At 47.5% G+C, this 25,623-nt stretch overlaps 2 protein-coding genes across 2 annotated transcripts; one reads left to right on the top strand and one right to left on the bottom strand.

Moving 5' to 3' along the window:
• The first annotated feature begins 217 nt into the window (after positions 1-217).
• On the top strand, positions 218-5,012 carry LOC123815029 (agouti signaling protein). The gene is made up of 3 exons (XM_045833192.1): positions 218-377; positions 1,579-1,640; positions 4,791-5,012. The coding sequence occupies exons 1-3, from the start codon at positions 218-220 to the stop codon at positions 5,010-5,012; spliced, it is 444 nt and encodes a 147-aa protein (XP_045689148.1).
• Positions 5,013-10,283: 5,271 nt separating this feature from the next.
• On the bottom strand, positions 10,284-25,361 carry AHCY (adenosylhomocysteinase). Its single transcript, XM_045832915.1, has 10 exons — positions 25,212-25,361; positions 21,058-21,248; positions 19,861-19,936; positions 18,358-18,507; positions 17,166-17,278; positions 16,501-16,708; positions 16,322-16,409; positions 16,105-16,222; positions 15,116-15,310; positions 10,284-11,189 (listed from the first exon to the last, which is right to left on the bottom strand). The coding sequence occupies exons 1-10, from the start codon at positions 25,237-25,239 to the stop codon at positions 11,058-11,060; spliced, it is 1,299 nt and encodes a 432-aa protein (XP_045688871.1). The 5' UTR covers positions 25,240-25,361; the 3' UTR covers positions 10,284-11,057.
• Between the last annotated feature and the right edge of the window lie 262 nt (positions 25,362-25,623).

The following is a 25,623-nucleotide window of genomic DNA, read 5'->3' as shown; positions in this document are numbered from 1 at the left end:
GCCCCTTCCAACGAACCCTCTTCCCCAACTCTAGAAGTGAATTTGCCTGAACAGAAAGAAACCGACAGACTCTGCTCTCATGTGCCTGTGATTCTGAGTGAGCCCCACTCAGGTTGCAGGAACATAATATGCAAAGAGAGGGTCTCCATTTTAGCTCCTAGAAGCTGAGTGGTTCCAAGCTTATAGATCCTTTCCTGTCCCACTCAGACCTCCTGAGATGGATGTCACCCACCTGCTCCTGGCCACCCTGCTGGTCTGCCTGTGCTTCCTTGCTGCCTGTAGTCACTTGGCACCTGAGGAGAAGCCCAGAGATGACAGAAACCTGAGATGCAACTCCTCCATGAACCTGCTGGATTCCCCCTCAGTCTCTATCGTGGGTAAGTCACCTGGACCGGGGCCCAGCTTCTGGGCTCTAGCCCATGAGAAGGGGCTTCAAGATGTCAAACATGCTCTCCAGGCTGATACCAGGATCCACTGCCACAGGTCAGGACTCCTTCTTGTTCATTCCATGAAATAATCCTGGAGTATTAAAGCATCTCTTGACTCATTTGTTTTGCAAAAGCCCTGCATGCCACCCATCTAAAATGCAGCTTAGCATGTTAGAGGGTCTGAGAAGCCTTGAAGTTAAGACACTTGATGAACTTGGTGTAACTTAGCATTTCTGGAATTTACTGAATCACAGCACTCCTATCAATGGTAACAAACTTTAGGAAATCCTATAGAATATAACCAAGTGGAATGAACCAGTCTGTCATCCCAGGGTTGAGAATGACTGCTCAGGGAATAAATATATCAGAGCCATTAGAGCTGACACTGGAGACCTTCTGTTTTGACTTCCTCTGGCAATAATAACAATAAACATACTGCTTGTGTGCTAGGCACTGTGAGGTGAGTACTATTTTTACTCCTATTTGACAGTTGAGGAAATTGAAGCTCAGGAAAGTTAAGTAACTAAGATGAGCTCACACAGTTCTCAACTGGCAGAGCCAGAATTCAAACCCAGGTGTTTAACTCCAGAACCTAAAATCAAAACTAATATCTCTTACTGCCTTGCCTCTCACTAGGAAAAGAGGATATTCTAGATATATCAGTGAAGTGAGTCAAGGGAAAGGGTTTGGGCACATCAACACAGATTGATCCCCTTTGATGTGCTAGATTTTCTACTTCACAAACATCCTTATTTATGCTCAAGACAACCCTACAGGGTAGGTATTATAGTAGCTTATCTGCAGATGAGAAAACAGAGTCTTACGAAGGTTAAGTAGATTGGCTAAGGCTATGCAGCTGTTATATGTCAGAGTATGGATTTAAATCAGGTCTGCCTGGCTCCAAAGGTCTGAGAAATGGAAAATAAGACTACATGAAACACAGGTCCATCCATGTATAAGACACTCCAGGTCAGCAGCCAGGATAACAAGAACCTGATGGCCTAAGTACCAATATGTGATTCATCCAGCCAACATCTCAGCTTCTCCCCCCACCCTGGGACTTCCCAGAGCCCCCTCATCTCCTCCTCCTTCACTGCAGCTCAGGGCCCCCAGAAACAACTGTCTTTGCTCTTTCTGTCTCCCTTTGAAGCACTAAACAAGAAATCCAGAAAGATCAGTATAAGAGAGGCAAAAAAGGAGAGATCTTCCAAGGTAGGCCTGGGAGTTCTCACTGTGGATGTGGGACTGGACTTAAAAGGGAAGAACCCCCACGCTTTGGCTAAGAATTAAATGATTTTCTAGGCCTACATGTACAAAACAAGCTGACAGCTACCTAAAGACTTCCTGGCCCTGGCAGGTGTGGCTCAGTTGGTTGGAGCATAGTCCTGTAACTGAAAGGTTGTGGATTCAGTTCCCAGTCAGGCACATACCTACGTTGTGGGTTCGATCCCTGGTCCTGGTGCATGTGGGAGGCAACCAATCAGGGCTTCTTCTCTCTCTCATCAGTGTTTCTTTCTCTCCCTTTCTCCTCTCTCTCTGAAAGCAATGAAAAATGTCCTCCGGTGAGGATAAAAAAATAAAATAAATAAATAAAGGCTTCCTGGCCTTGAGCCCTGAACCAGACCCTCACAGAAGCCCAAGGAACTGAAGTTTGCTGAGTAAAATAGTTTACATGCTAGAAAGCATCTCCCTATACTAGCCAACCCTACAACTTTTGTCGTATCTGTGATTCATCTATTAAGTATACTGGTTTAAAATTAAAACTTAAAAAAAATGTAACTATGATAGAAAACCAGAATCACTTGTTGCAAGTAGAAGGTAACCATAAGTTAAATGAAAACAAAACATTGTTAGTGGATTCTAGCTGAATAGTGTTTCCTGTCAAAGGCTCTAAATCTGAGGCTTGCTCTCTGTGTTAAAAGAAAGATTGGGGAGGCATTGACATACTGGCACCAAACTAGCCTTTCAATTTAGACAAGATTGAAAAAGAATCAATTCTTTCTCACTGGGATTCAGCATTATATAATATTCATGCATCATTTAAAATCATACGACTATGGCCCTGGCTGGTGTAGCTCAGTGGATTGAACTCGGGCCTGTGAACCAAAAGGTCACTGATTCTACTCCCAGTCAGGGCACATGCCTCGGTTGCAGGCCAGGTCCCCAATTGCGGGAGTGCAAGGGGCAACCACACATTGATGTTTCTCTCCCTCTCTTTCTCCTTCCTTTCCCCTCGCTCTAAAAAATAAATAAATAAAATCTTTAAAAAAAATCATACAACTATGGTACACATGCCCATACTTTGGGAAATACTGGAGTAAGGCATTGTTGAAATGCACACATTATTCCTGTCTTAGTGTGCCTCAGTTTATCAGATCAGCTGTAACCACAGCAGGGAGTTCTAGACTAGGAATTAGGAGGTAGAACCTGGCACTGTCTGTCTGATCTTGAGAAAGTCTTTGCTCCTCTCTGGGCCTTCTGTAAAGTGTACAAGCAGATCAGATGATTGACAGATAAAAGTATATAATTGACAAATATGTTTATATGCTAGATACTGGGAATATAGAAGTGAATAAAGGAGATAATATCCCTGCTCTCATGGAGTTTACATTCTTGTGGGGGAAATAGGAAGATAGCAAGTAAACCAACAAATAGGTTAACTACATTTAGATTACAATAAACACTGAAGGAATTAAAGCATGGTAGTGAGGCAGTGAAGGGAAGAGTCGTTAGGGAGGGCCTCTCCAAGGAAGCAGCAATTAAACACGAGACTGAAAATTTCAGTAGTCTTGAACAGCAACACCCAATAGAAATATAATGGGAGTCACATATGATTTTAAATGTTCTAGTAGCCACAGTTTTAAAAAAAATTTTTAAGGTTTTATTTATTTATTTTTAGAGAGGGAAGGGAGGGAGAAAGAGAGAGAGAGAGAAACATCAATGTACGGTTGCTGGGGGCTGTGGCCTAGCAACCCAGGCATGTGCCCTGACTGGGAATCGAACCTGCGACACTTTGGTTCACAGCCCATGCTCAATCCACTGAGTTACACCAGCCAGGTAGTAGCCACATTTTTTAAAAGTAAAAAGAAACACATGTAGTTAACTTAATATTATATTTGACCTAATATATCCAAAACATATCATTTTAGTATGTAGGTAATATAAGAAAGTTGAGATACTTTATATTATTTTTTCTTGTATTAAATCTTTGAAACTTAGTTCATATTTTACACTTACATTTCAGTTCTGATGCTAATTTTTACCAAAGTCAAACATAGTCCTAGAAGAACAATGAAGTGCCCTGGCTGATGTGGCTCAGTTGGCTGGAGCATCATCCTGTAAAATAAAGGCTGCGGGTTGGATTTCCAGTCAGGGCATGCCTAGGTTGCATGTTGGATCCCAGATTCCCAATTTCCCGCCCCCACACTTACACACTGGTCAGGAGGCAACCAACCGATGGATGGGCATCGATATTTCTATCCCTTTCTCCCTTCTCTCTCTAAAAAGCAATAGGGAAAAGAAATGTCCTCGGTTGAGGATTAAAAAAATTTTAGTGTTTAGCGAAAAAAAAATTTTTTACACTGCTTCAGTTTTAAATTAAAATTAAATTTGAAAATCTGGTTCTTCAGTTGAACTACACATTTCAAAGACTCATTAGCCACATACGGCTAGCGGCTACATGTGTGGGGCAGCACAACAAAGCATGTTCAAGGGCCCTGGAGCAGGAGCACCTTTTCTGTGCTTCCTACACAGAAGGGAGGCCAGTGGGGAAGTGTGGGGAAGACAGGGTTGGGTGGGTAGGGGGCAGGTAATGGAGGGGGGTCAAGGGCTAAAGTTTAAGTTTTATTCTAAGCGCAAAGAAAAACCATTGGGGGTGCTTTAAACTAGAGTGGGATGCCATCGTAGGTCTTCTGAGAGGTTCCTTTGGAGCAGTGGAGGGAGCATTGTGAAGGGGTCAGACCAGCAGACAGAACACAGTGTCCTGGAGGACCCAGGACAGCAGAAGTGAAGTGAGTGGACTCCAGATTTATTGTGAAGGCGGAACTGAGAGAGACTGCACGTACACAGGAAGGGAGAAATCAGAGATGGTACTTAAAAACTGTGGAGCTAAATGGCGTCCCCTAGTGAACGAAGAAGGCCAGGCCAGGCCAGGTTAGTTTTGATGAGGATGCAGGAGGGATGTGATTTCGGGGGTAGGCAGGGTTCCCTTGGGCTGCCTGCTAGGCAGGAGTAGAACAGGTGGAGGGCAGTGGGTGGGGATGTCTGGTCCAGGGCCTCCATAGCCCAAAGAGTTCCCATACAGAGGTGAGGACTGGTGGGACAGGAGTGGGTGACTCGGGCAGCCCAGGCATTTCCCCACAGAAAAAGGCTTCAATCAAGAAAGTGGCGCGGCCCCGGGACCCGCCGCTGGTTCCCTGCGTAGTCACCCGTGACAGCTGCAGGCAGCCGGCGCCCGCCTGCCGGGACGCTTGCGCCTCCTGCAAGTGTTGCTTCTTCCACAGCGCGGGTTCCTGCCACGTGCTCAATGCTGCTGCTGGGCGCAGCTTTCAGTTGGCGGCTCTCCGGCAACCCTGGGGACCCTAAGAGGCTGGAGATCTCTAGGAGGTGTGGCTTTTTAGAATTGGATGCAGGCGTGGCTACTAAGGTCGGGACTTAGCTTTTAGAAGGGACTTAAAGGAGATGTGGCGTGGGCCGGGCTAAAATCCAAATAACATTATATATGCAGGCTGATTGAAAGTGTGTGGCTGTTTCTTTAAAGGAACCGAAAGCTCCTTTTCCCTTCGCTGAACCCACATCAGAAGTCCGAGTGTTTGCGCAAACGTTATCTCTGGGACCTGGGGAAAATCCGATTACCCCAACCCTAAATCTGTGCTTCGTTTAAGCCATTCTCCCCATCCTACAGCTAGAGACAATGCTGCCCCCTACCTTTATACTGGGGAACACTCGAATTGCCTTCAAATCCAGGGAATGCAGGCCTCCAGAAAGAAACGAAGCATTAAGGAGCTACCATTCAGTCTTTTCACCTTTCTAAGGAGCTCCCCCTACCCACTCTCAAGACAAACAAGAAAGGCTACAGTTCCGTACACATCTCACTGGGCTGTCTGTCCTGGGGAATCTGCAGACAAAAACAGGTGGTTGTGACGGGGCGATGCCATGGGTCCCTACAGCCAGAAGGTTCTGCCTTAGGAGGCTCCCAAAGATGTCACTTGTGCCCACACCTCCCTTTCTCCCAGAGGTGCAGGGGCCTGGGAGGATTTTCTCCCACTCCCAGGCTAAACACTGACTATTGGTCCCCAAGCATTTTTAACCATGACAGCCAGGAGTTGGGGCTCCCAAGTAAAAAGCAGGGGTTCAGGAATCCTCCCTCACTCATACCCCAGCTCTGTCAGATAGTAACCTGGCAGTGGGCTTGGATCTGGTGCTCTGAAAATAAAAGAAAACCACTAAAATGGAGGCCAGAGGCCAGAAGGAGGAGCTCAAACACAGTACTATTATTAGGCAAATAATTGCCAATTACCTCAACAGAAGAATGAACAGGGAAAACTCAATTATAAGCACCAATAGGAAAGGATGTACATTGCATCTCCTGCAAGAAATCAACTACCCCAGCAACTCAGCCAATGAGAAACCATTATCTCCCTGAAATCTCACTTGTCTCCAGTGGACTTTGGTTCAAAACAACCTCTCCCAACTTCCTCTTTCTCCATAAAATAGTTCCTTTCCTTCATTTGTTGGACGTGTCTCTGTGGCGTTTGTTATAGCATGCTTGTCCTGATTTGCAACTCTACTCTTCCCAAATAAGCCTATTTTGCTAGTAAAATAACTGACTTTTACAAATTTATTTTGTTTTAAAATTTGTATTTAGTGATTTCAGAGAGAGGTAGAGAGATAGAAACATCCTTCTGTTGATCCATTTATTTGTGCATTCATTGGTTGAACCTTGTGTGTGCTGACTGGAAATGGAACCTGCAGTCTTGGCGAACCAGGACAATGAGCTAACAAATGGAGCTACCTTGCCAGGTAAAATAACTGACTTTCATTTTTAAGGTCAAAAGTGAGTAGGCAACAACCTTGGTCCTGAATTATCAGGGTCTGTCACCTAAAATGTCCCAAGCTGTTGCCTGAAGTTTCATTGTTAGAGATTCTGAGTCTTTGAGAAACTGAGTACATCACATCTTTAGAAGGACCCTAGAAAAGGGAACACCTGAAATATTGTTTGGGGGAGACAGGATAGAGGAGGAATAGAGGCGGGAGCAGGGTCTGTGAGGAAGGACCAGCTAAGGTCAAGGATCACATAGAAACTCCCAGCACCTTGAGGCACAAGGGCTGCAAATGACATCATCTGCTTGAACTGCCAGGAGGGGAAAAGCTGAGATGCCACTTGTCAGTGCACCCTGGCAGAATCATTGTAAACGATAAATGGGAAGTTGCAAACTAGTATAAAATGATTTTTTTTTAAATGTGTACAAGAAAGATTCTGAAGGCTGAGACAGAAAAATGTGGAGCAGTTGCCTCAGCCCTGATAACTACCATGTATCTCTGTCCCTGGAGGTGAGGACAGTGAAGCTCAGGGGCCAGCACAGCTGGAGTCACCTTCCCTGCCCACTTGTCCACTCACAATCTTCCACCTCTCAAATTCCTTAAACCCCTCCTTTCCAAGGACCATGAAGACCCAGGTTGTGCCTGCAGTGACACAACCTGTATGCAATAGGGGGCAAACTTCAGAACCTGGACTGGAAGAGCAGGAGCCACCTGAATAGAGTGCAAGAAAAAAGGTGGGTGTTCTGGAGTAGACTAGCAAGGCAGTTCTGTACACTGGGCAAGTCTGTTTCTCTGGCTTTCCTTTTACTTGTCTATAAAGTGGAAGTCCCTACTATTTGATTATTCCTGCTGTTCTTCTTATAAGTCTGAGAGAATGATACTTCTTGTGCCTTAACAAGAAATATGGTAGGCGGGGGTGGGAGGGGAGCTGCCAGTTGCTTGTTTTTTTATCATTTAGGCTGCATGCCCACAGGACAAGAACCTTTTGTACCCTGTACACCACAGCTACTGCTAATAAATGCCATCATTAATGAGAATACTGGGAACATATTGCAGCCACTGCTCCTGTGTTTACCCAACATTGCTCACCAACCAGGCACCATTTGACCCCCAGGGTTGAGGCCAGGGATGCAAAGCCAAAGAAAGACCCAGTCCACTAGTGATAAAACCACTTAGCTGCTGGGTCCAGATGAGTATGTGAAAGACTAACTATTTATGCATTCAGCAAATGTGTACTGAGCAACTACTGTGTGCCAGGTGCTGTGAATACTGTGGACAATTCCAATATGGATCCTCTCCTTACAGAACTTACACTCCAGTGGGCTGTGACCATTGGCCCTGGTAGAGGCTAGAACAATTGTTAGGAATGGTTTCCTTTCTGGAAAAAAAAAAAAATCCAGCCATGGCCAAGTTAGATACTACAGGACCCTCAGCCAATTCCTTCTTTCCCCATGAAGCTTTCTTTGATGGCAGAGCCCAGACATCAGGAGTCAGGGTTGGGTTGGGAGCTTAGGAGACATATCCTCTTTCATTGTGAGTACCTGGTCAGTGTCACCCATGTGACAGATTAGCAGACCCAAGATCAGAGGTAATAAGGCTGAGACCAGACTGGCAGGACACCTCCAAAGAGAAAAGGGAAAAGGGCTTGGATAATAAACCAGAATCCCTGGGGACCAGAAGTTGCGGGGGGGGGGCGCTACATGGGATCTCACAGGTGGGAACATCTGGAAAGGTGTTTCCTGCGTCTGGGTGGAGGCAGACAAGGAAAGGAAGTGTGCTAACACCCAGGCAGGGGCCCCTTAGAGGGAGCAGCGTGGCTATGATGAGAAATAAGGCATTGTTTATCTCTCTGGCTCAGATAAACAATGTCTCCCTCCCCCTTTCCCACTGAGAAGTCATCTTCCCGAACACCACCATGGTAGAGTGGCTGAGGCAGGTGCTGTGGGCAGCACTCTTTGGTGCTAGTCTTGCCTGTAGGGAACTTGTGCTCCAGTTCCAGAGTTACTGCTCCAAGTGTTGGAGGGTCTGAAACCAGGCTCCCTTCCTCCTAAACTGGGGCCTGTGGGTATAAAAAGGACTTGAGGCTGAGAGTTCTACCTAGCACAAAAGCCAGTTCACTCTCATGGTGTCTCTCAGAGCCTGCTTCCTGATTTGTAAAATAGGAATTTAAGTCCCTATAAGGTTATCGTGAAGAATAAATAAGCACCTACTTAGCACAATGCCTGGCACATAATTGTGCAAGAAATAACAGTGGGCATGGTAGTGAACCTTGATCTCTTTTGATCAGTGGTGTCATGATCAGTTAAGAAGTGGGTCCCATGTCATTTTTGACTAATAATCATTTAACCACCAAAGTTGGTAAATTATTTACAGCAGAGTCATATCATATATACATACAACTTACCATATAATCTAGGATCAGCCAGTTTGACCTTTCTGAATCTCTGTCCTCATTAGTAGCATAGGAGTAATAATACCACCTCATAGCCAAAGGCTGAGAACACAAAAATGAATAAGCCACAAGTGTGGAATGTTCAATCAAGAAGGGACATTTCGCCCTGACTGGTGTGTCTCAGTAGGTTGGGCATCATCCCACAGACCGAAAAGTCGTGGGTTTGATCCCCAGTCAGGGCACAGGCCTGGATTGACTGCCAGGTCCCTAGTTGGGGGCATGCAAGAGGCAACCAATCGATGTTTTTCTCCCCCCCTTTCCCTCTCTGTAAAAATAACATCGTTTTTAAAAAAGGACAGCTCAGGAGTCTGCAGCTCAAGGAGTAAAACCAAAGGTCTTCTCTTGATGCTTCAAACCCTCCCTTCCCGTCCCCCAGGCCACCTTTCTAGTCCTCCATCTCATAACTCCCCTAAAGCACAGCCAAACAACTCTCCTACTCCCCACCCCCTCACTCACCCCTGCTTAAGCTGTTCTGCTGCCTGGAATACCCTTGCTTTCAATTCCTTCTGTTAAATTCTCTCTCAAGATCTATTTCAAGTTCCACCTCTTCCCTGCTGCCTTTCTCTTACTGATCCTAAGACTGAGCAGATAAAGATGTACCAGTAGATGGCAAAGCTGCTTGGGTGCTTGCCCATTCCCTCTATCTTGAGATCCCAGCAGGCTGGCATCAGGTCTCAACCATCCCCATCAGGCCTTCCATCCAGCAGATGACCCTTAGAGTAGTTTCCAGTTACCGTTCCCAGGTGGGTTCTTATTTTGCTTTGATTTCCAAGACCAGAACAGGGGTTCAGTAAATGACCATTGAGACAAATAGGAGGGAACCCAACTTTCCACCCACCCTTCTGTGATTTCATTCATGCTAAGGCCTCTTATAAACTGTGTGATTTTAGGAAAGATACTTAACCTCTGTAAGTCTCCATTCTCATCTATAAGATTAGGATGTTAGTGATAAACTTGTGAGAATAAAGAAAGTCAACTACAAAGCTCCTAGCACCCAGTAGGTGCTCAATAAATAATAGTCCTGCAAAGATCAATCCAAAGTGGGTGTGGGAAGAAAAAGAATGAAGTGGGACACAAAAATTAAGGTAGAGGAAATAAATGCAACTAGGAATTATAATAAATATAAAGGGTTAAATTCACCTGTTAAATGACCGTCTTAGATTGGGTTAAAAACAGCTGTTTACCAGAGACAGGCCTAAAGAGGTAAGAGTTCTCTACACTTTACCCATCTTTGCAGGCCCAAGGGTTTGCCTGCAGCACTTATAATCCCACACCACATCTTCATCAGCACACAAATATTACCCCTTGCTCATGGCTGACATTGCTGGCAGCGGATTATCTATAATAAAGGCTCAAACTTCTTTTAGGCACCAAAATTTTTATTTAGTTACCTTTCTGCTCAAACATAAGCATTATACAAATAAACATTATAAACCAAATTAATCTCTTTTTGATCCAGGGTTGTGATAGGAACCATTACAAAGTGGTGGCAGATCTATGCCTGCTTTTAAGATTCTTTGGCCCCTCTCAACCTCTGGCTGTCACTTCTCTTGTCTTTTCTTGGCTATCCCATAACAGTATATTTTATAACCCCTGTAAAATAGGGACTGAAAGTACCAACCTCATTGTTCTGAGGTTTAAGAGAATGTCCAGCACTAACTAAGCCAGACTCTCAGGAGCATTCAAACTCCAAAAGTTCCTCCCTGCCCACTGATACAGCTCCTTCTCATCTGTCACGGGCTGAGGAGCCAGTGAACCTGTAAACCAAGAACGTGGGTACAACATCAATAGGCCAGGTGAGAGGCAGTAAAGTGCACAGGCGTGGTGACCATCACTTCCAACTCCCAGCCTAAGGAAAGACTGACTGAGTGAGCAGTTCTAAAACCCCTGAGCTCTTGGTTCCCATGTATATCACGGTGACCAGGGCTGGAGGAGGGGTTTCTCAATTCCCCCTGCCACACATGGAACAGTATGAGGGATGCAGCGGAGGCCAAAGACTGAGTGAGCAGCCCCAGGAAGTAAATGGGGGGACATTAACAAACCATTCTCAAAGTTGGCGCCATTTGCTCTTGGGGAGGAGAGGTGGGACCTGGGCAAGGACAGCAGCTAGAAGGCAGAAAGGGCAGGCCTGGTCCTCAGTAGCGGTAGTGATCTGGCTTGAAGGGGCCATCACGGGGCATGCCCAGGTACTGGGCCTGCTTCTCAGTCAGCTTGGTCAGTTTCACATTCAGCTTGCCCAGATGAGCTTCAGCTACTGCTTCGTCCAGCTGGGGAGAAACACAAGAAGACGTGGTATCAGGACCATGCTCTGGAACCCTTACCTGCAACCTGCTGCCAATAAAGGTAAGAACTGCTCTGTTGGGGTACATGCCACGTGTTACACATACTACCTCATCCTGTCCTCTTCCTCAAGATGGAGTCATGCTACACCCTCCCCTCCAAGTAACCCTGGGGGGACCATCAGTTACATTTCCTTTCTCACCTTCTACCAACCCAAGAAGCTAGGACATTTTTCTTTTCTTTTTTTTAAAAAAGATCTTTATTATTTATTTTAGATTTTACTTATATTCCAGAGAGAGGGGAATGGAGAGAGAAAGAGGAGAGAAACATCGATTGGTTGCCTCTTGCACAACCCCAGCTGGGGGCTTGGCCTGCAATCCAGGCATGTGCCCCCACTGGGAATCGAACCGGCAACCTTTCAGTTCTCAGGCCAGTGCTGATTCTACTGAGCCACAACCAGCCAGGGAAGACTTTATTTATTAATTTTTAGAGAGAAGGGAATGGAGAGAGAAAGACAGGGAGAAAAACATTGATTAGTTGGGGCCTCTTGCATGCCCCCAACTGGGGACCTGGCCCGCAACCCAGGCATGTGCCCTGACTGGGAATCAAAGCAGAGTCCTATTAGTTTGTAGGTCAAAACTCAATCCACTGAGTCACACCACCCAGAGCCAGAGCAGTTTTCATAGCAGGAGGAGATAGGATCTCTCTAATTTCCCTGGGATTCCTAAACTGGAAGGGTATCAGTCCCAGCCTACTAATGTTAAGTCTATTTGACAAGTGGCATAAATGTTTAAATAAAAATAGTAAGAGACAGAGAAACACAGAGCTCCAATAATCATTGAATCCCTAGGCCCACTATCTGAATCTTGGACTCTTCCATTGTACAGTGTGGGACAAAAGCAGGTTTACAGTCGTGAGTACATGGAACACAGCTTATTCTTATATTACTAATTATTACTTATTGAATTATTTTCCATATGGACAACTGTAAACCTACTTTTGCCTAACCCTGTATAGCCAACAGAGTTTATTTTCAGATTAAATTAGTTGTGGTTGTTTTAAAATATGCTCTTCTTTGTCTAGAAATTGATAATATTCCTTCAAGAGGTAGAGCCTAATTCCTTGCCCCTTGAGTGACTCACTTCTAATGAACAGAATACAGCAGAAGTGATGGTGTGTGACTTGGAGACTAGGTCCTAAAAAACATTGCAGCTACCTTCTTTCCTTTCCTGGACCACTTACTCTGGGGAAAGGCCAGCTGCCATCTCATGAGGACACTTCACCAGCCCTACGGAGATACCCATGCAGCAAGGGCCTAAGACCTCCTGCCAACAGTGAAGTGGTTCTTCCAGCCCCAGCCTGGCCTTCAGACAACTGCAACCTCACGGAGAACCTCAAGTCAGAACCACCCCACCAAAGTGCTCTCAAACTCCTGACCCACACAAACTTAAATAATAAATGTTTACTGTTTTAAGCCACAGATTTTGGGGTTAAATTGTTATCTAGCAATAGATAACACAACAGTTTAAACAGGGTTTCTATCTACCAATTGCCACCAAAAGGATCCTGACCGCTAAAAAATTGCCATCCTATTTTTACAAATGTAAAAATCAAGGCTCAGAAAGGTAAAATCACTTGCCCAAGAGCACATAGTTAGTTACCCTCAGAGCTACGATTTGAACCCTAGTCCAAAACTCCCAAACTTGTCTCAAGTATCTCAACTAATGGACTCCAAGGCAGCTTTGAAAAGATGGAACAGAAACCAAGGAGGACAGAGGCTGGGGTTAGATAAAGCCAATTTCTAGTCTGACCAGTGCCGGAATGCATAAAAGGGTCTGCAAAGAAGGGAAAGTGTTTGCACTTAGAAAAGGGTCAACTGTGTGTTTATGTGTGTGTGGGCAGGATGTCTCACTTTCTCAGTTTCTGGCTCTGGGTGGGGTCTCTATCTCGAATATCCCAAGTCCCATCCTATGATGATACAACAGCTTTGGACCACAGCCCAGCCCCGAGAACTTTTACATTTCCAAGTGGTTTCACATGCACTGTCTCATTAGACCCTCACAAATACCCCTAAGGAGGGCAGGATCTATTCTTCTTTTTAACAGATGAAGAAACTGGGGAGAGGCAGGCAAAGATATGAGCAGAGACCAGGCCCACGTTCATGTTAGTCCTGGAGGCAGAATGAAGGTCTTCAACTCCTGGAGTACACAGTGAATCTTATCTTGGCCTGGCCTAGCCCTGAACACACTTCTTCCTTCTCTCTGTACCCACACTCAAAAGGCAGGGTATCATAATGGTGAACAACTTGGACAGAAAGTAGAGCTGGGTTCTACTCCTGGTCCAGTACTCGACAGCTGTGGGAGCAAGTCAATCTCTGAACCTTAGTTTCCTCATTTGTAGGATGGATCTCTCAATGGCCATTATGAAGATCAATGATAGACTCCTTGGTGCAAGTCAATAGCTTAATAAATGGCGACTGTTCTCTCTGTCATTGTTAACCAAGGTACCTAATCCCTGGCCCACTTATCAGAATGGAAGGCATGAAGCAGAGGGTGTCTTGTCCCCTGTCCATGTCTTGCCATTGACAAAGGAGGGAAGGATGGGGGTCATGTGCTGGGGTGGGAAATGAGATCTTTGCCTTATTACTTCCAATACTAACCTCATTTCAAAGGTTTGTCCAATTTCTCACCATATTCACAGCCATCTTTCCTCCAGGTGGAATCAGTTGGAGGTCAAATGAGACTTTTCTAACTCTACAACAAGGCTGGGCACCTGGCAGGCTGCATAGAACAGGACAGCCCTTGGGGCGCTTATGGGTAAAACATTTGGTCCAAGGGAAGTGCCCAAGGAAAACTAGGGGGAAAGGAGTTGGCTGGCTCTGGGGACAGATAGCTCAGGCCTTGAGAGGACACCGGGCCTCTTCCTATTTCACTTTGCAGGACCAGCCTTTCAAGGGGTGAGAGGAGTAGTCATGGAGACTCCACCACAGCCTCTCCAGTAGCCAAATGCTAGAGAGCAAGAGCTACTCTTACCATTTAGCTGATAGGGAAACTGAGGCCCAGACAGACTATGTGGCAAAGCCATGTTCACCCATGACACTGGCAAAAAGAAAAAAAAAAAGCCAGGACTAAAACATAGCAATTCTGACCCCTGAGGGTATGCACCTTACATGGGGTGTTAGAAGGAGCACTGGGTTTGATGTCAGAGGACCTCCCTGTCACGGTTACTCTGACCACACACCCAGGGTGTGTCAGGTGCTATGCTGGGTGTGTTAGTGGTATCTCATTCCAAGGCCACAGTCCTACAGCCTGCAAACCGCATATGGCTTACAGATATTTCCAAGTTGACCCACCTGGATATTTTTCAAAACTGTAACAAGTTGCCTATATTTAAAAATTGAGTATTTCATACAAAGATCTTAATATCTGGCTTCTCTTAAAATGTCAGGAGCCCTGGTCCAATGGGCCCGGGTTCCAGGTTATCGACAGTTAGAGAACCCCTCCCTGGGGTATGTGCTCTTCTGTTGTAGTCCCCCACAACCCCAGTTCACTCACTCACCTGCCCAATCTCTATGGGCATGTGGGTTTGTGACCCCCAATCCTTACAATCCTTAAAGGAGGGAGAGGAGAAAGTAGGTCTCAAAGAAATTAACTTGCCCCAGTTAGACAGCCTCTAAGCGGTAAGGCTGAGATTCAAACAGGGGTGTGTCTCCCTACAAAGCCCACGCTCCTCTCACCACCTAGCCCAGCCACTCTGGGAATCATTCCCTATCCTGGGCATGAGTTTCCTCCTCTATTAAATGAAAAGAATGATTTCTGCTCTGCGGAATACTGTGTGGATCTCTAAGAGGGTAGAGAAGTGAACTCTGGCAAAACCCTGTGTGGTGAGCCCAGGGTTGGAGGTGGGTACCCACCTTCTTGGGTAGGAAGTGGACCCCAACAGGGTACTTGTCCGGATGGGTCCACAGTTCAATCTGGGCCAGCACCTGGTTGGTGAAGGAGTTGCTCATCACAAAGCTGGGATGCCCCATCGCACAGCCCAGGTTGACCAGCCGGCCCTCGGCCAGCAGGATGATGCGGCGCCCATTCTTCAGCCGGTAGCGATCCACCTGCAGGTGGGTAGAGCAGCACTGAGGGCTGGTAGGGCAATGCTCCCAATGTCCACCCCTGCCTCATCCTACCCTCTTATCCGGCAGGCCTCCCTGCTTCCAACATCACCTGTGAAGGGCCTGGACTGCCCTAGAAATAATAACCTCCAGCATAGTCCCTGGCACATTCAGTAACAGACAGTATTTATCAAGCACCTCTGAGCTACAAATCTCACAGGTCTGCTGTGAGAATTTAAAGAGAATTGTAAGGTACTTGACACACGGCTTAGCACATACCAGGTACTCAATAAGTATTAAGCTAATGTTGTTATTGTCATTATTATTATTATTGCCATGTGCCCTGGGCTAAGAGCATACACATAACTATACCTATATGTATACGTATACAGACGACTAATAACAGCCCCAAGATTTATCGCCACTTGACAGATAAACAAAAATTTAAAGGGTTAAACTTGTCTGCAGTCACATACTAAGGAGGAGCTCCTATCCGAGCCTGGACAGTCTGAGGACAGAGCCCATGCGCTCAAACACCACGCTTAGTAAGTCGAATGCAGTGGCACTAAACCTTGGCTGCACGTCATAGTCATCTCGGGACCTTTAAAAAACGGGATGCCTTGGCCTCACTCTGAAATTCTGATGGAAGTGACCCTGAAACCAAGCCCTCTTCCCCCCATCCTGCTGCCCAGGTTGCCAGAGCCTCCTCATCTGCCCTCCTTTGGTGGCCAGCCCATAAGCATGACCCCCTCAGCCCTCCATCTGCCCTCCCCGCTGGAAGGGCTGGGCCTTCTCACCTGGGGCTTGATGTTCACTTTCTCCACAGCATTCTCATTCAGCCATTTGACATCAATTTCCACATCAAAATGTCCAATGTTACACACAATGGCGTCATCCTTCATCTGCTCAAAGTGTCTATGAGAAGCCCAAACCCATAGGAGACCATCAGGGACAAAGAGCAGCCCCAAGCCAACCCCTTCCCTCACTCCCTAGGAATCCCTACCTGGCACCTACCTGCCGAGGATGATGTCAATGCAGCCTGTGGTGGTGACAAAGATGTTGCCCTCCTGACAGGCCTCGTCCATGGTGGTCACTTCATAGCCTGTGCAGAGACAGTGGCCACAGGTCATTTCGGGTGGCCTTGCCCTTCCTCTGGTCCCAGTGGCTGACAGCCATCCCTCACCCTATCGTACCCTCCATGGCAGCCTGAAGTGCGTTGATGGGGTCAATCTCAGTAATGATGACTCGGGCCCCAAAACCCCTCAGCGCCTGAGCACAACCCTTGCCCACGTCGCCATATCCTGCTACCACTGCCACCTTGCCCGCAATCATCACGTCTGTGGCCCGCTTGATGCCATCCATGAGGGACTCCCGGCAGCCATAGAGGTTGTCAAATTTGCTCTGAAAGGAGAGGGAGCAAGGGGATGATAGGGACAGGCAAGGTCCCGGGGCCTCAGACCCTTTCCCAGAACCTAGGCCTGGTGGGCCTTGTGCTGATCATCTGTGACTTCTCCCCACCAGCTAATGTCCTCATATGCCTCTCACCCTGATCAGCCCCAAGACCTTCTTGCTAGGCTTTCTCTGCTGATCCAGAAGGCTTCTTCAGGATCAATTACTAGGAGAGATTGCCCAGTCAGAGAATCTGCTTCACTTTAAAGCTCCTGATGCCCAGTTCTCACTGTATAGTTCTTCCCCTCTTTAATATACTAATTACCCTCAGTCTACAGTCTCCTTCCTCTCCTCAAATGAACCTTCAAGTCCCTAGCCTGCAGCCTTCCTGGGGGTCCTTACTCTGGGGTCTACTCCTGAGCTGCACTGAGAGCCAACAACTAGAATTGTCATTGCCCCACATGCTCACCTTTGTGACGGAGTCATTGACGTTGATGGCAGGAACCTTCAGGATCCCATTAGCCATCATCTTGTATAGGTTGTGGACCCCCGTTGTGGTTTCCTCAGAGATACCTCGGATGCCTGAACATGAGGAGGAGGGGTGAGCCTCAGGCTTGGAAGGGACTGCTCAAGGGACTGGCCAGGGGAGAGGATCCCTCTGGAATGAAGCCCCAAGAGCCTATACCTTAACTCACCCAAATCCCTCATCTTTGCCCCCTAAAGCCACTCCTCTTTCTGGGTTCAAATCTGTGACTGATACCACAGTCCACACAATCATCCATCACCAGGACACTCCCAAACTTCCCAACTACTTCTGAACTCTCTGTTCCCACTGCCACTGCCCTAGGCCCTGCTACCATCCTCACTCACCTGATCTCCCAGCCACAACCCATCCTCCATACAGCAGGCATTTTGAACATGTACATTGTCAGAGAAATCTTTTCTAAACCCTCCAATTATTTCTATTTGCTATTTCTATTTGCTCTCAAGATCAGGCCAAATTCATTCATTTATTTATTTATCCTCACCTGAGGACAATTTTTTTCATTGTTTTCAGAGAGGGGAGAAGGGGTGAGAGAGAGGAAGAGAGAGAGAGAGACATCAGTTGGTTGCCTTCTCATATGCACCGTGACCGGAATCGAACCTGTGATCATTTGGTCTACAGGACGATGCTCCAACCGAGTCACACCAGCTAGGGCTCAAGCCAAATTCTTTTAGCCTATTAAGTACTCATACATCAGGCCTTCACTAAAGTTCCAGCCACATTCTATAGTACTCCCTCCCAGTGAAGGAAACTACTATGCTGGCTTCCTGTTTCCTGAGTCAGTCCTTTCTTGCTTTAGGGCCTTTGCACTCACTGCCTCCTTCACCCTACTTTCCTCTCTGCACTACTTTGAACAAAGCTGACTCATTCCCAGCCCTGACTTATACTTCCTCTTAAACCACCATCTCAGCCAGACCCCCTGCCCCCACCCTGCCATCACCATTAGAAGTCAGGATGCCCAGGCCCCAGCATGTCTGTGGGGATCTGCCATTCTCCTATCTTTCACAGAATCTGCTGCTTGAAGTGCTGGGAATCCTGCCAGGCCTGCTGCATCCTCACAGGCAAGCAGGCTCCATCTACACTGCCAACACTCAGCCTACCCATCCACCCTACTCACCTGACAAGAGCTGTGGGTACTTGGTATGGATGAGGTTGGTGAGATCGCCGCCATCGTCCAGAATCATGTTGAGAGGCCCATTTTTGAAGTACAAAGTCTGCTCAATGCACCACAGGTACTCTTCATCTGTCTCACCTTTCCAGGCATACACTGGGGAGGGGGGGTGAGTGGCACATCAGGGTCTGCCTTCCTCACTGGTACCTGCTGCAGGGCAACTACCTGGAACAATACTACCTCCTTCCTAATTCCCATGCCCAGACACCTCTAGCCCCTCTAAGGACTCAGCAGTAGTAAGAACACAACTTGGAACCAGAGAGATCTAAGTTCAAATCCTGCCTCTGCACTTGCCAGCTGTGTGATTTTGGGCACATCCCTTCACCTCTCTGAGCCTCAGTTTCTTCATCTGTGAATGGGGAAAACAGTATGGATTAAGTGGGATGGAGGCCGGATATAGGTAACTGGAAATAATTATTTACTTTCCTATCCCCTTCCATCTGGGCACCAAGGACTGGAGCATCAACCCACTGACCAGGTTCCAACTCAAAATGCTGGGACGGGGTGCTGCAGAGGCAGGGTGGCAAACTCAGGTGGACCCACAAGGCAAGATCTAAGGACTGTTCTGCACTGAAAGGACTTGAGGGCCCCACAGTCTCTGTGGTGGGTGGTCTCAGGCAAAGTCTGGCCAAAAAATTACTAATAGCAGCTACTATGTATGAAGCACTTTCTCTGTGCCAGACATTACTGCCAGTCCAGGCTTCTCCCATCACATGGTATGACTAGGACATGTGCTTGGGGCTCCCATGAACCTCCTGTGAGCAAAGGCCACCAGCCAAGCAGGGAAGGCTGCCCCTCTGCCAAACTGGGGTAGACAACAGTCTTCAAAACAAAGCATTTCCCAGAAAAGGGCCATGAAGCCCAACTCAAGGCTGAGAAATGGGAGACATACCTATCCAGCTCCAGTAAGTCTCTGGACGGATCCTCCTGACCCTTTCTTCTTCACCTGAGGCTAGTTAGGACTAATGAAGGTCCTACTTAATCACCATCAGAGCTAACCACTCCCCTCCACAGGCCCAGGAAAACATGCCAATTCCTCCAGCAGCTTATGAAAGTTCTTCCTCCTAGTTTTGGTCATTCCCCAGCATCCTAGACCATCAGACCCCAGGCAATGAACCTCTGGGGCTCTTTTTCTCACCAGTAGTCCCCACCAATTCTTTTGGAAACAGACCCACTTCCTTTAAGGAACTTCCCCTCCTCCACACCAAGTGGTTCCCAACCACAAAATCCTGACCTTGTTGATCACATGACTTAAGCTGGGACAATAAGCACCTCCCATAGAATTTTAGATGACAGTAGGACAAAATAGCTCTTTCCTATGGGTCATCAGGCTAGGATTATGTGGCCATGACTCCTCTCTGCTGCCACAGGGAAGTCTTGACACAGTAGGAGTTAGTGAAGCAAACATGGAGAAGCAGAACCCCTACCCCAGCAGCAAGCAGGACTCACCCGGAATGCCAGCCTTGGCAATGGCAGCTGCTGCGTGGTCCTGGGTGGAGAAGATGTTGCAGCTGGACCACTGCACCTAGAAGAGCCAGCAAGATGGACTGTGGTCACAGAAGCACTACGGTCACTAGACAAGGATAAGGAAAAGCCCTGGAGCTAGAGGTGACAGGCTTGTGATAGAGGCCCAGCCAGCTCTGCGAACATAGAGTGGGGGCCCTGGTGAATGAATGGATGCCAAAGGAGTGACAAGGCCCAACTTATGTTATAAAAACATCACTCTGGTGCTGTGAAGAACAGGTTCACAAGGAAGCAAGGAGACAACTGAAGATGTTGTAAGAGGCCAGAGTAGAGATGTGACAGTGGTCGTGGAGGTGATAATGAGTATATTTTGATGGCTAAGCTAACCAGATTGGCTGCAGGATTAGTTGTGGGAGTGAGAGAGAAAGAAGAGTCAGTGATGACCCCAGGTTCTTGAACTAAGAAAACCTGGAAGGCTTAGTTTCCATTTGCTTATGTGGGAAAGACCACAGAAAGGGGGTGGAGAGTGGCCTATGAAATCATGAATCTGTTTGGACATGCTGAGGTTGATATGTCTATTAGATTTCTTAGTGGATATAACACATCAGCTACTGAATATAAAAGTCCAGAGTTCTGGGGAAAAGTCTAGGCTGGTACATTTTTCTGGGAGTCATCACCATATAGACAGTATTTAAAACCATAAAATCAGATCACCAAGAGTGTGAATGTTGAAAAGAAAGAAGAGGTCCTAGGACTGAGCTCTAGTGTAGTCTGTTAGTTGGTTTTGGCTGCTATACCCTGACCTCCTTAGGAAGCTATCTAGTTCTGAAACTCCTGAAGAGGCTAAAAGAGCTGTCAATCACACACACATGACCCAGGCTGAACCAATCAGAACAACATCCTTCTGGCAGCCATGATTGGCCCAGGGCAGGCAGACAACCCTAGGAGGGCCAATGAGAGCCAGTTCTTTCATGATTCAGTTGACACAGGATCTGAATTTCTCCTACCACAGCTCCTTTATGGAGGATGTGAATTGAGGACTATCTTCCCAGTCAGAAAAAGAATTTGCACAACAGTCACCACAAAAAGTGAAAACACTGTGACAAGGCTGGCGCCCCAGATGGGCCCAAGGGGGCACCGCACTGGATTTCCCACTTTGCACGGAACAGCTGCAGGCCTCACCTCAGCTCCCAGGGCGATGAGGGTCTCAATGAGGACGGCTGTCTCAACGGTCATGTGTAGGCAGCCAGCGATGCGGGCGCCCTTCAGTGGCTTGGAAGCCGAGTACATCTCCCGCATGCGCATCAGGCCCGGCATCTCATTCTCGGCGATGTCCAGGGCCTTGCGTCCCCAAGAGGCCAGGCTGATATCAGCTGCAGGGGCAGGATGGACGGCAGTTCCATGAGCAGCTCACCCCACCAACCAGGCTGAGCAATCTAGTCACTGACTCTCACTCATTCAACAAGGATTTATGGAGCTGAGGCAGTCAAAAAAGAAAGGCACGACCCCTAGCTAACCTCAGTTTATAGTCTTCTGGGAAAACACATTTAATCAAAGAATCACACAGGTACATGTAAATAACACAGGTAAGTACCCTCTTGAAAAATTAGCTATCAGCACGCGCTCGCGCGCGCGCGCACACACACACACACACACACTTCCCACTACCCTTTCTGCTGCCACCTACCAACCTCCTCATTCCCTAACTTTAGTTCCGGCTGTCCATCCATCTTCCACATCATCACTCATGCTGACTTCAACACTCGTGACATTATTTAACACCTTGGATTCCACACAGTTCTTTGATCTCCTTAAAGGTATGAAAACACTTCTCCCCCACTCCTGATGTTTCCCCATGGAGAGAACTCATCTGCGTAAGTGACACTCTCGGCTCCTCTCTGTCCCAAGGGAGGGAGTGACTTGTCTGATTAGTAAACTTGGGAGGAATAAATTGGGCATGCTCAGTTCATCTCTCCCTTCTTTAGCAAACAAGCACCAGTCACCCTGCCTGCAGGAAGCATGTTCTTCCACAGAGACCTACCCGGCCCGCCTCACTTGAAACTGATGTGTAACTGAATTTTGGGGATCATTAGACTGCACACTAATCTACATCCTCTGGCTCCAATGTTATTAGTAATGGAGTTTTATTTTGGCTTCTATCTGCCACCCTAATGTCTCAAATTTGTCCAACTTCTCAGGTAGGAAAAAAGGATACTATTATGAGCTTTATAAAATTTACGTTATGTCACCTCCATCCTTCTGCTAAGGTAAAAAACAAACCTCCAGTGGCTTCCCCTAACCCATGAATAAAATCCCAACTCCTCACATGGCCTCAAGGCCCTACCCACATGACTTCTGAGCTTGTCCACCTACCTCCCCACCTTCTTTCCCCGCCTCCTAGCTGCTTAACCACACGGATCTGCTTACAGGTGGCCTTCAGACAAGCTAATAAGCTCACTCCCACCTCAAGGCTTTAACTCAAGCAGTTTTCTTAGCCTGGATGGCTCCTCCCCAAGCACCTACTACAGACTTGGCACATAGTAGGTGCTCAGCAAAAACCTGGGCATAGGAAAGAACTTGGTATATTCCTGCTGGAGGAACGGAGTGAACCAGGGTGATTCTAGTAGAGGGAGCAGGATAAGTCAGGATTTTATTCTCAGTAAGGTGGGAAGACTACAGAATTTTAAGGGGAAGTATTGTACAATATCATGAATAGTTGGTCTTTTCAAAAGACCTCTTTGGTTGCTGCATGTATCTATGGAGCAAGAGATTGACCCAGACCCAGGAAGAACTGTGAGGTTGACCAGAACTGGGGTGGTGGCTGTGGAGATAGAAGTGGACAGAACTCCACGCTTATAAAATGGGGACAACGATACTACATTACCTGTGTACAAGTCTGTCCCAACCTCATCCTTGAGTCACCTTTGTATATCCAGTGCCCAGCAAGGCCTGGCACAAAGAAGTGGTCAGCAAATGTTTACTGACCATATCTGTTGTTAAGACTGAATGAGAGAAAGTCCTCGAAAGGGGCTGGCACAAGACAGGGGTGGCAAAAAAAAGAAACAAATCTAAACCCTGTACAACTTGCAGCATTTACCAATGAGGAGAGGGCCCAGAGAGGGGTTTGCCCCAGGTTCCACAGCCAGTCAGTGGCAGAAGTGGCACTGGTGGCCAGGAAGAGCTAGAGCCAGAGGCCTTCCCTAGGCTCCTGAGAGGGGCCCAGCAGTAGTGGACAATGGTTGCTGTCCTATCCTGCTAAGCTCCACCCCCTCTGTCACCATCTGTCCCTCTAGCTAAAAATAACTCCCCTCCCCTCCTGGCAACTATGCCAGCTTCAGATTTTCCATGGATCCCTCAACCCCAAAGGCACAGGAGGTCTGGCACCCTAAGCTCTGGGGCTTTTGGTCCTGCAGGAGTTGAGGACTTAAAGAAGTTGCAGGAACACCTGTGCCCGGACAAGCCAAGAAGAATAGCAAGACCCTCTCTGAGCCTCACTTTCTTCATCTGTAAAGTGGGAATAATCATCCCCAACTTTGCTGAGTCCTGAGGATTAAAGATGTCATATGGGTAAGGTCCGACACAGTATGCCCTCCTCAATGGGGGCTTCCTCCCTCCAACCCTACCCAGCTGAGCTACCTCACTTCCAAATGCAGCCTTCTCTCCTCCCACGCAACTTGATGCCCTCAACCCTGACCCATCATTCTCTTAGTAGCCTCTATTCCAACTCTGCCACTAATGTGACCTTGACTTATCCTTTCTGGGCTTTAGTTTCATCATCCACAAAATGGGGACAACAGTCTACTCTGGCCACTAACTACTTCATGAGCTACTACTGATAAGTTATTACAATTGACCCTTGAACAATGCAGGAGTTAGAGGCAATGACCCTGCGCAGCCAAAAATCTGGGTATAACTTCTGACTCCCCCAGACTTCAGTCATCCCTTGGTATCCATAGGGGATTGGTTCCAGGACCCATCCATGTAGATACCAAAATCCATGGATGCTCAAGTCCCTCATATAAAATGGCATAGAACAGTGCATTCAGTTGGCCCTCTGCATGGACTAATTCCACCAACTACTGATGGGAAAATACCATGAATGTGAAACCCAGAGACATAAAGGGCCACCTGTATATTTATTGAAAAAAAGCCACATATATGTGGACCCGCGTTGTACAAAGGTCAACTGTATTTCACAGAATCTCTACAAATCACTTCCCATTAAAGCCCCAGCTTCTTTCTCTGTATAGCACAATGGGATAAAATTCACCTCTTCAAGATTATTCTGTTAACACATGCAAATCACCAGATACACAAATGCTCCATAAATGTTGATGCCTGACCCCAGATTTAAAGTCTTGAATTTACTTTAAAACTTACTAACCAGCCCGAACCGGTTTTTGCTGAAACTTCACTACTAGTGTTGTTCCAAGTGTGTTCACAAATATACACTGGTGAAAAAGCATACTCAGAGGCCTACACAGCCTGGGTTCATATACTGCTCCACCTCGTCCCAGCTGTAAGATTGTAGGCAAGTTACCTTTATTGCCCGTGTTTCAGTATAGCCACCATAAAATGAGGAAGAGTAAAATGAGTTAATCTAGAATAAGGGTAGAAGGTGGAGCCCAGCCCCCAGTGAACGCCCAATAAACGTAAACTATCAGTACATCAGCTTCAATCCATAGGACAGCAGGAAGGATTTTTCTAGTCACTCCAAATTTTCCTCCAGATTCTCTGCAGGTCTTCCCCTGTTGGCCAGGCGGGTGACCCTAGAGGTTAAGTAACAAGCTCAAAGTCCCCTGTGAGCCGACCAGTGAGCAGCCTTGGGCTCGCTGTCCAAGCCTCTCTTCAGCGGCCTTTGGGGGCTCCAGTGTCCTCGCCTTCCATGGAGGAGGCTCAAGAGAGGGACCAGCTCTTGTCCAGGACCACCCAAGTGGCCAAGAGGCCGGTCCAGACCCCGGAAGTTGTTTCCGGACCTCCTAGAGCAGGTTCTGGCATATGCTAGCGGTCCCTCTCTGCCGCCAGGTGCGCACTCCTAGCCTGCTTCAGCAAGCCGTGCAAAACACGACGGCGCTTAGCGGCTCCGCTCCACAACCCGCGCCGCTGCACTAGGCCTCGCGAGACACGCCGGGATTTGTAGTCCGCGGCCGCCTACCACGACTAGCTGGTCACGGCGCGAAAACTCCAACCCCCAAGCCGCCTCGCGCAGCCACAATCGCGCCCAGCCAAGCGATTCAAGGGGGTCTTGAGCCCCCGACTTCATCTCTGCGTTCACCACCGTATAGGCCTCAAGGTGCACATAGCAGAAATGGCCTGCTGCATGTCCTGAAACTCACCAACTTTGTAGGGCAGTTTGTCCGACATGCTGACGGTGACTCCGCACGGAGTGATAGAGGCGAAGGGGGCCGGGCCTCAGACTGGGTATCGGGACTGGGCGGGCTGCAACGGTGAGAGATCTGCGCCTGGCGCCCGCGCCTTTAAATATCTTCCATAGTTTGCATATTCATGATCCCGCTAGGACTGAGCCCTCCGGGGCGGGGCCCAACGCACAAGGGCGGGACCAAGAGCCGAACTCCGATCTCTGCTGAGAAAAGAGCAGGTTTTATCCCACGTGGGTCAGGAAGGGAATCTGAGAGCAAATGAGAGGCCGTTCTTTCGTTCAGCCAGGGAATTGGATGTCAAAAAGAGTGGCATTGAAATTGCAACCAGTTCACGTCCCTGAGCCTCCATTTCCCCATCTGTAAAATG

The sequence above is a fragment of the Phyllostomus hastatus genome, unplaced genomic scaffold, assembly GCF_019186645.2.
Source record: "Phyllostomus hastatus isolate PE091 unplaced genomic scaffold, TTU_PhHast_1.1 phas_contig_17, whole genome shotgun sequence".
Lineage (NCBI taxonomy): Eukaryota > Metazoa > Chordata > Mammalia > Chiroptera > Phyllostomidae > Phyllostomus > Phyllostomus hastatus.
This window is presented reverse-complemented; position numbering and strand designations above follow the sequence as displayed.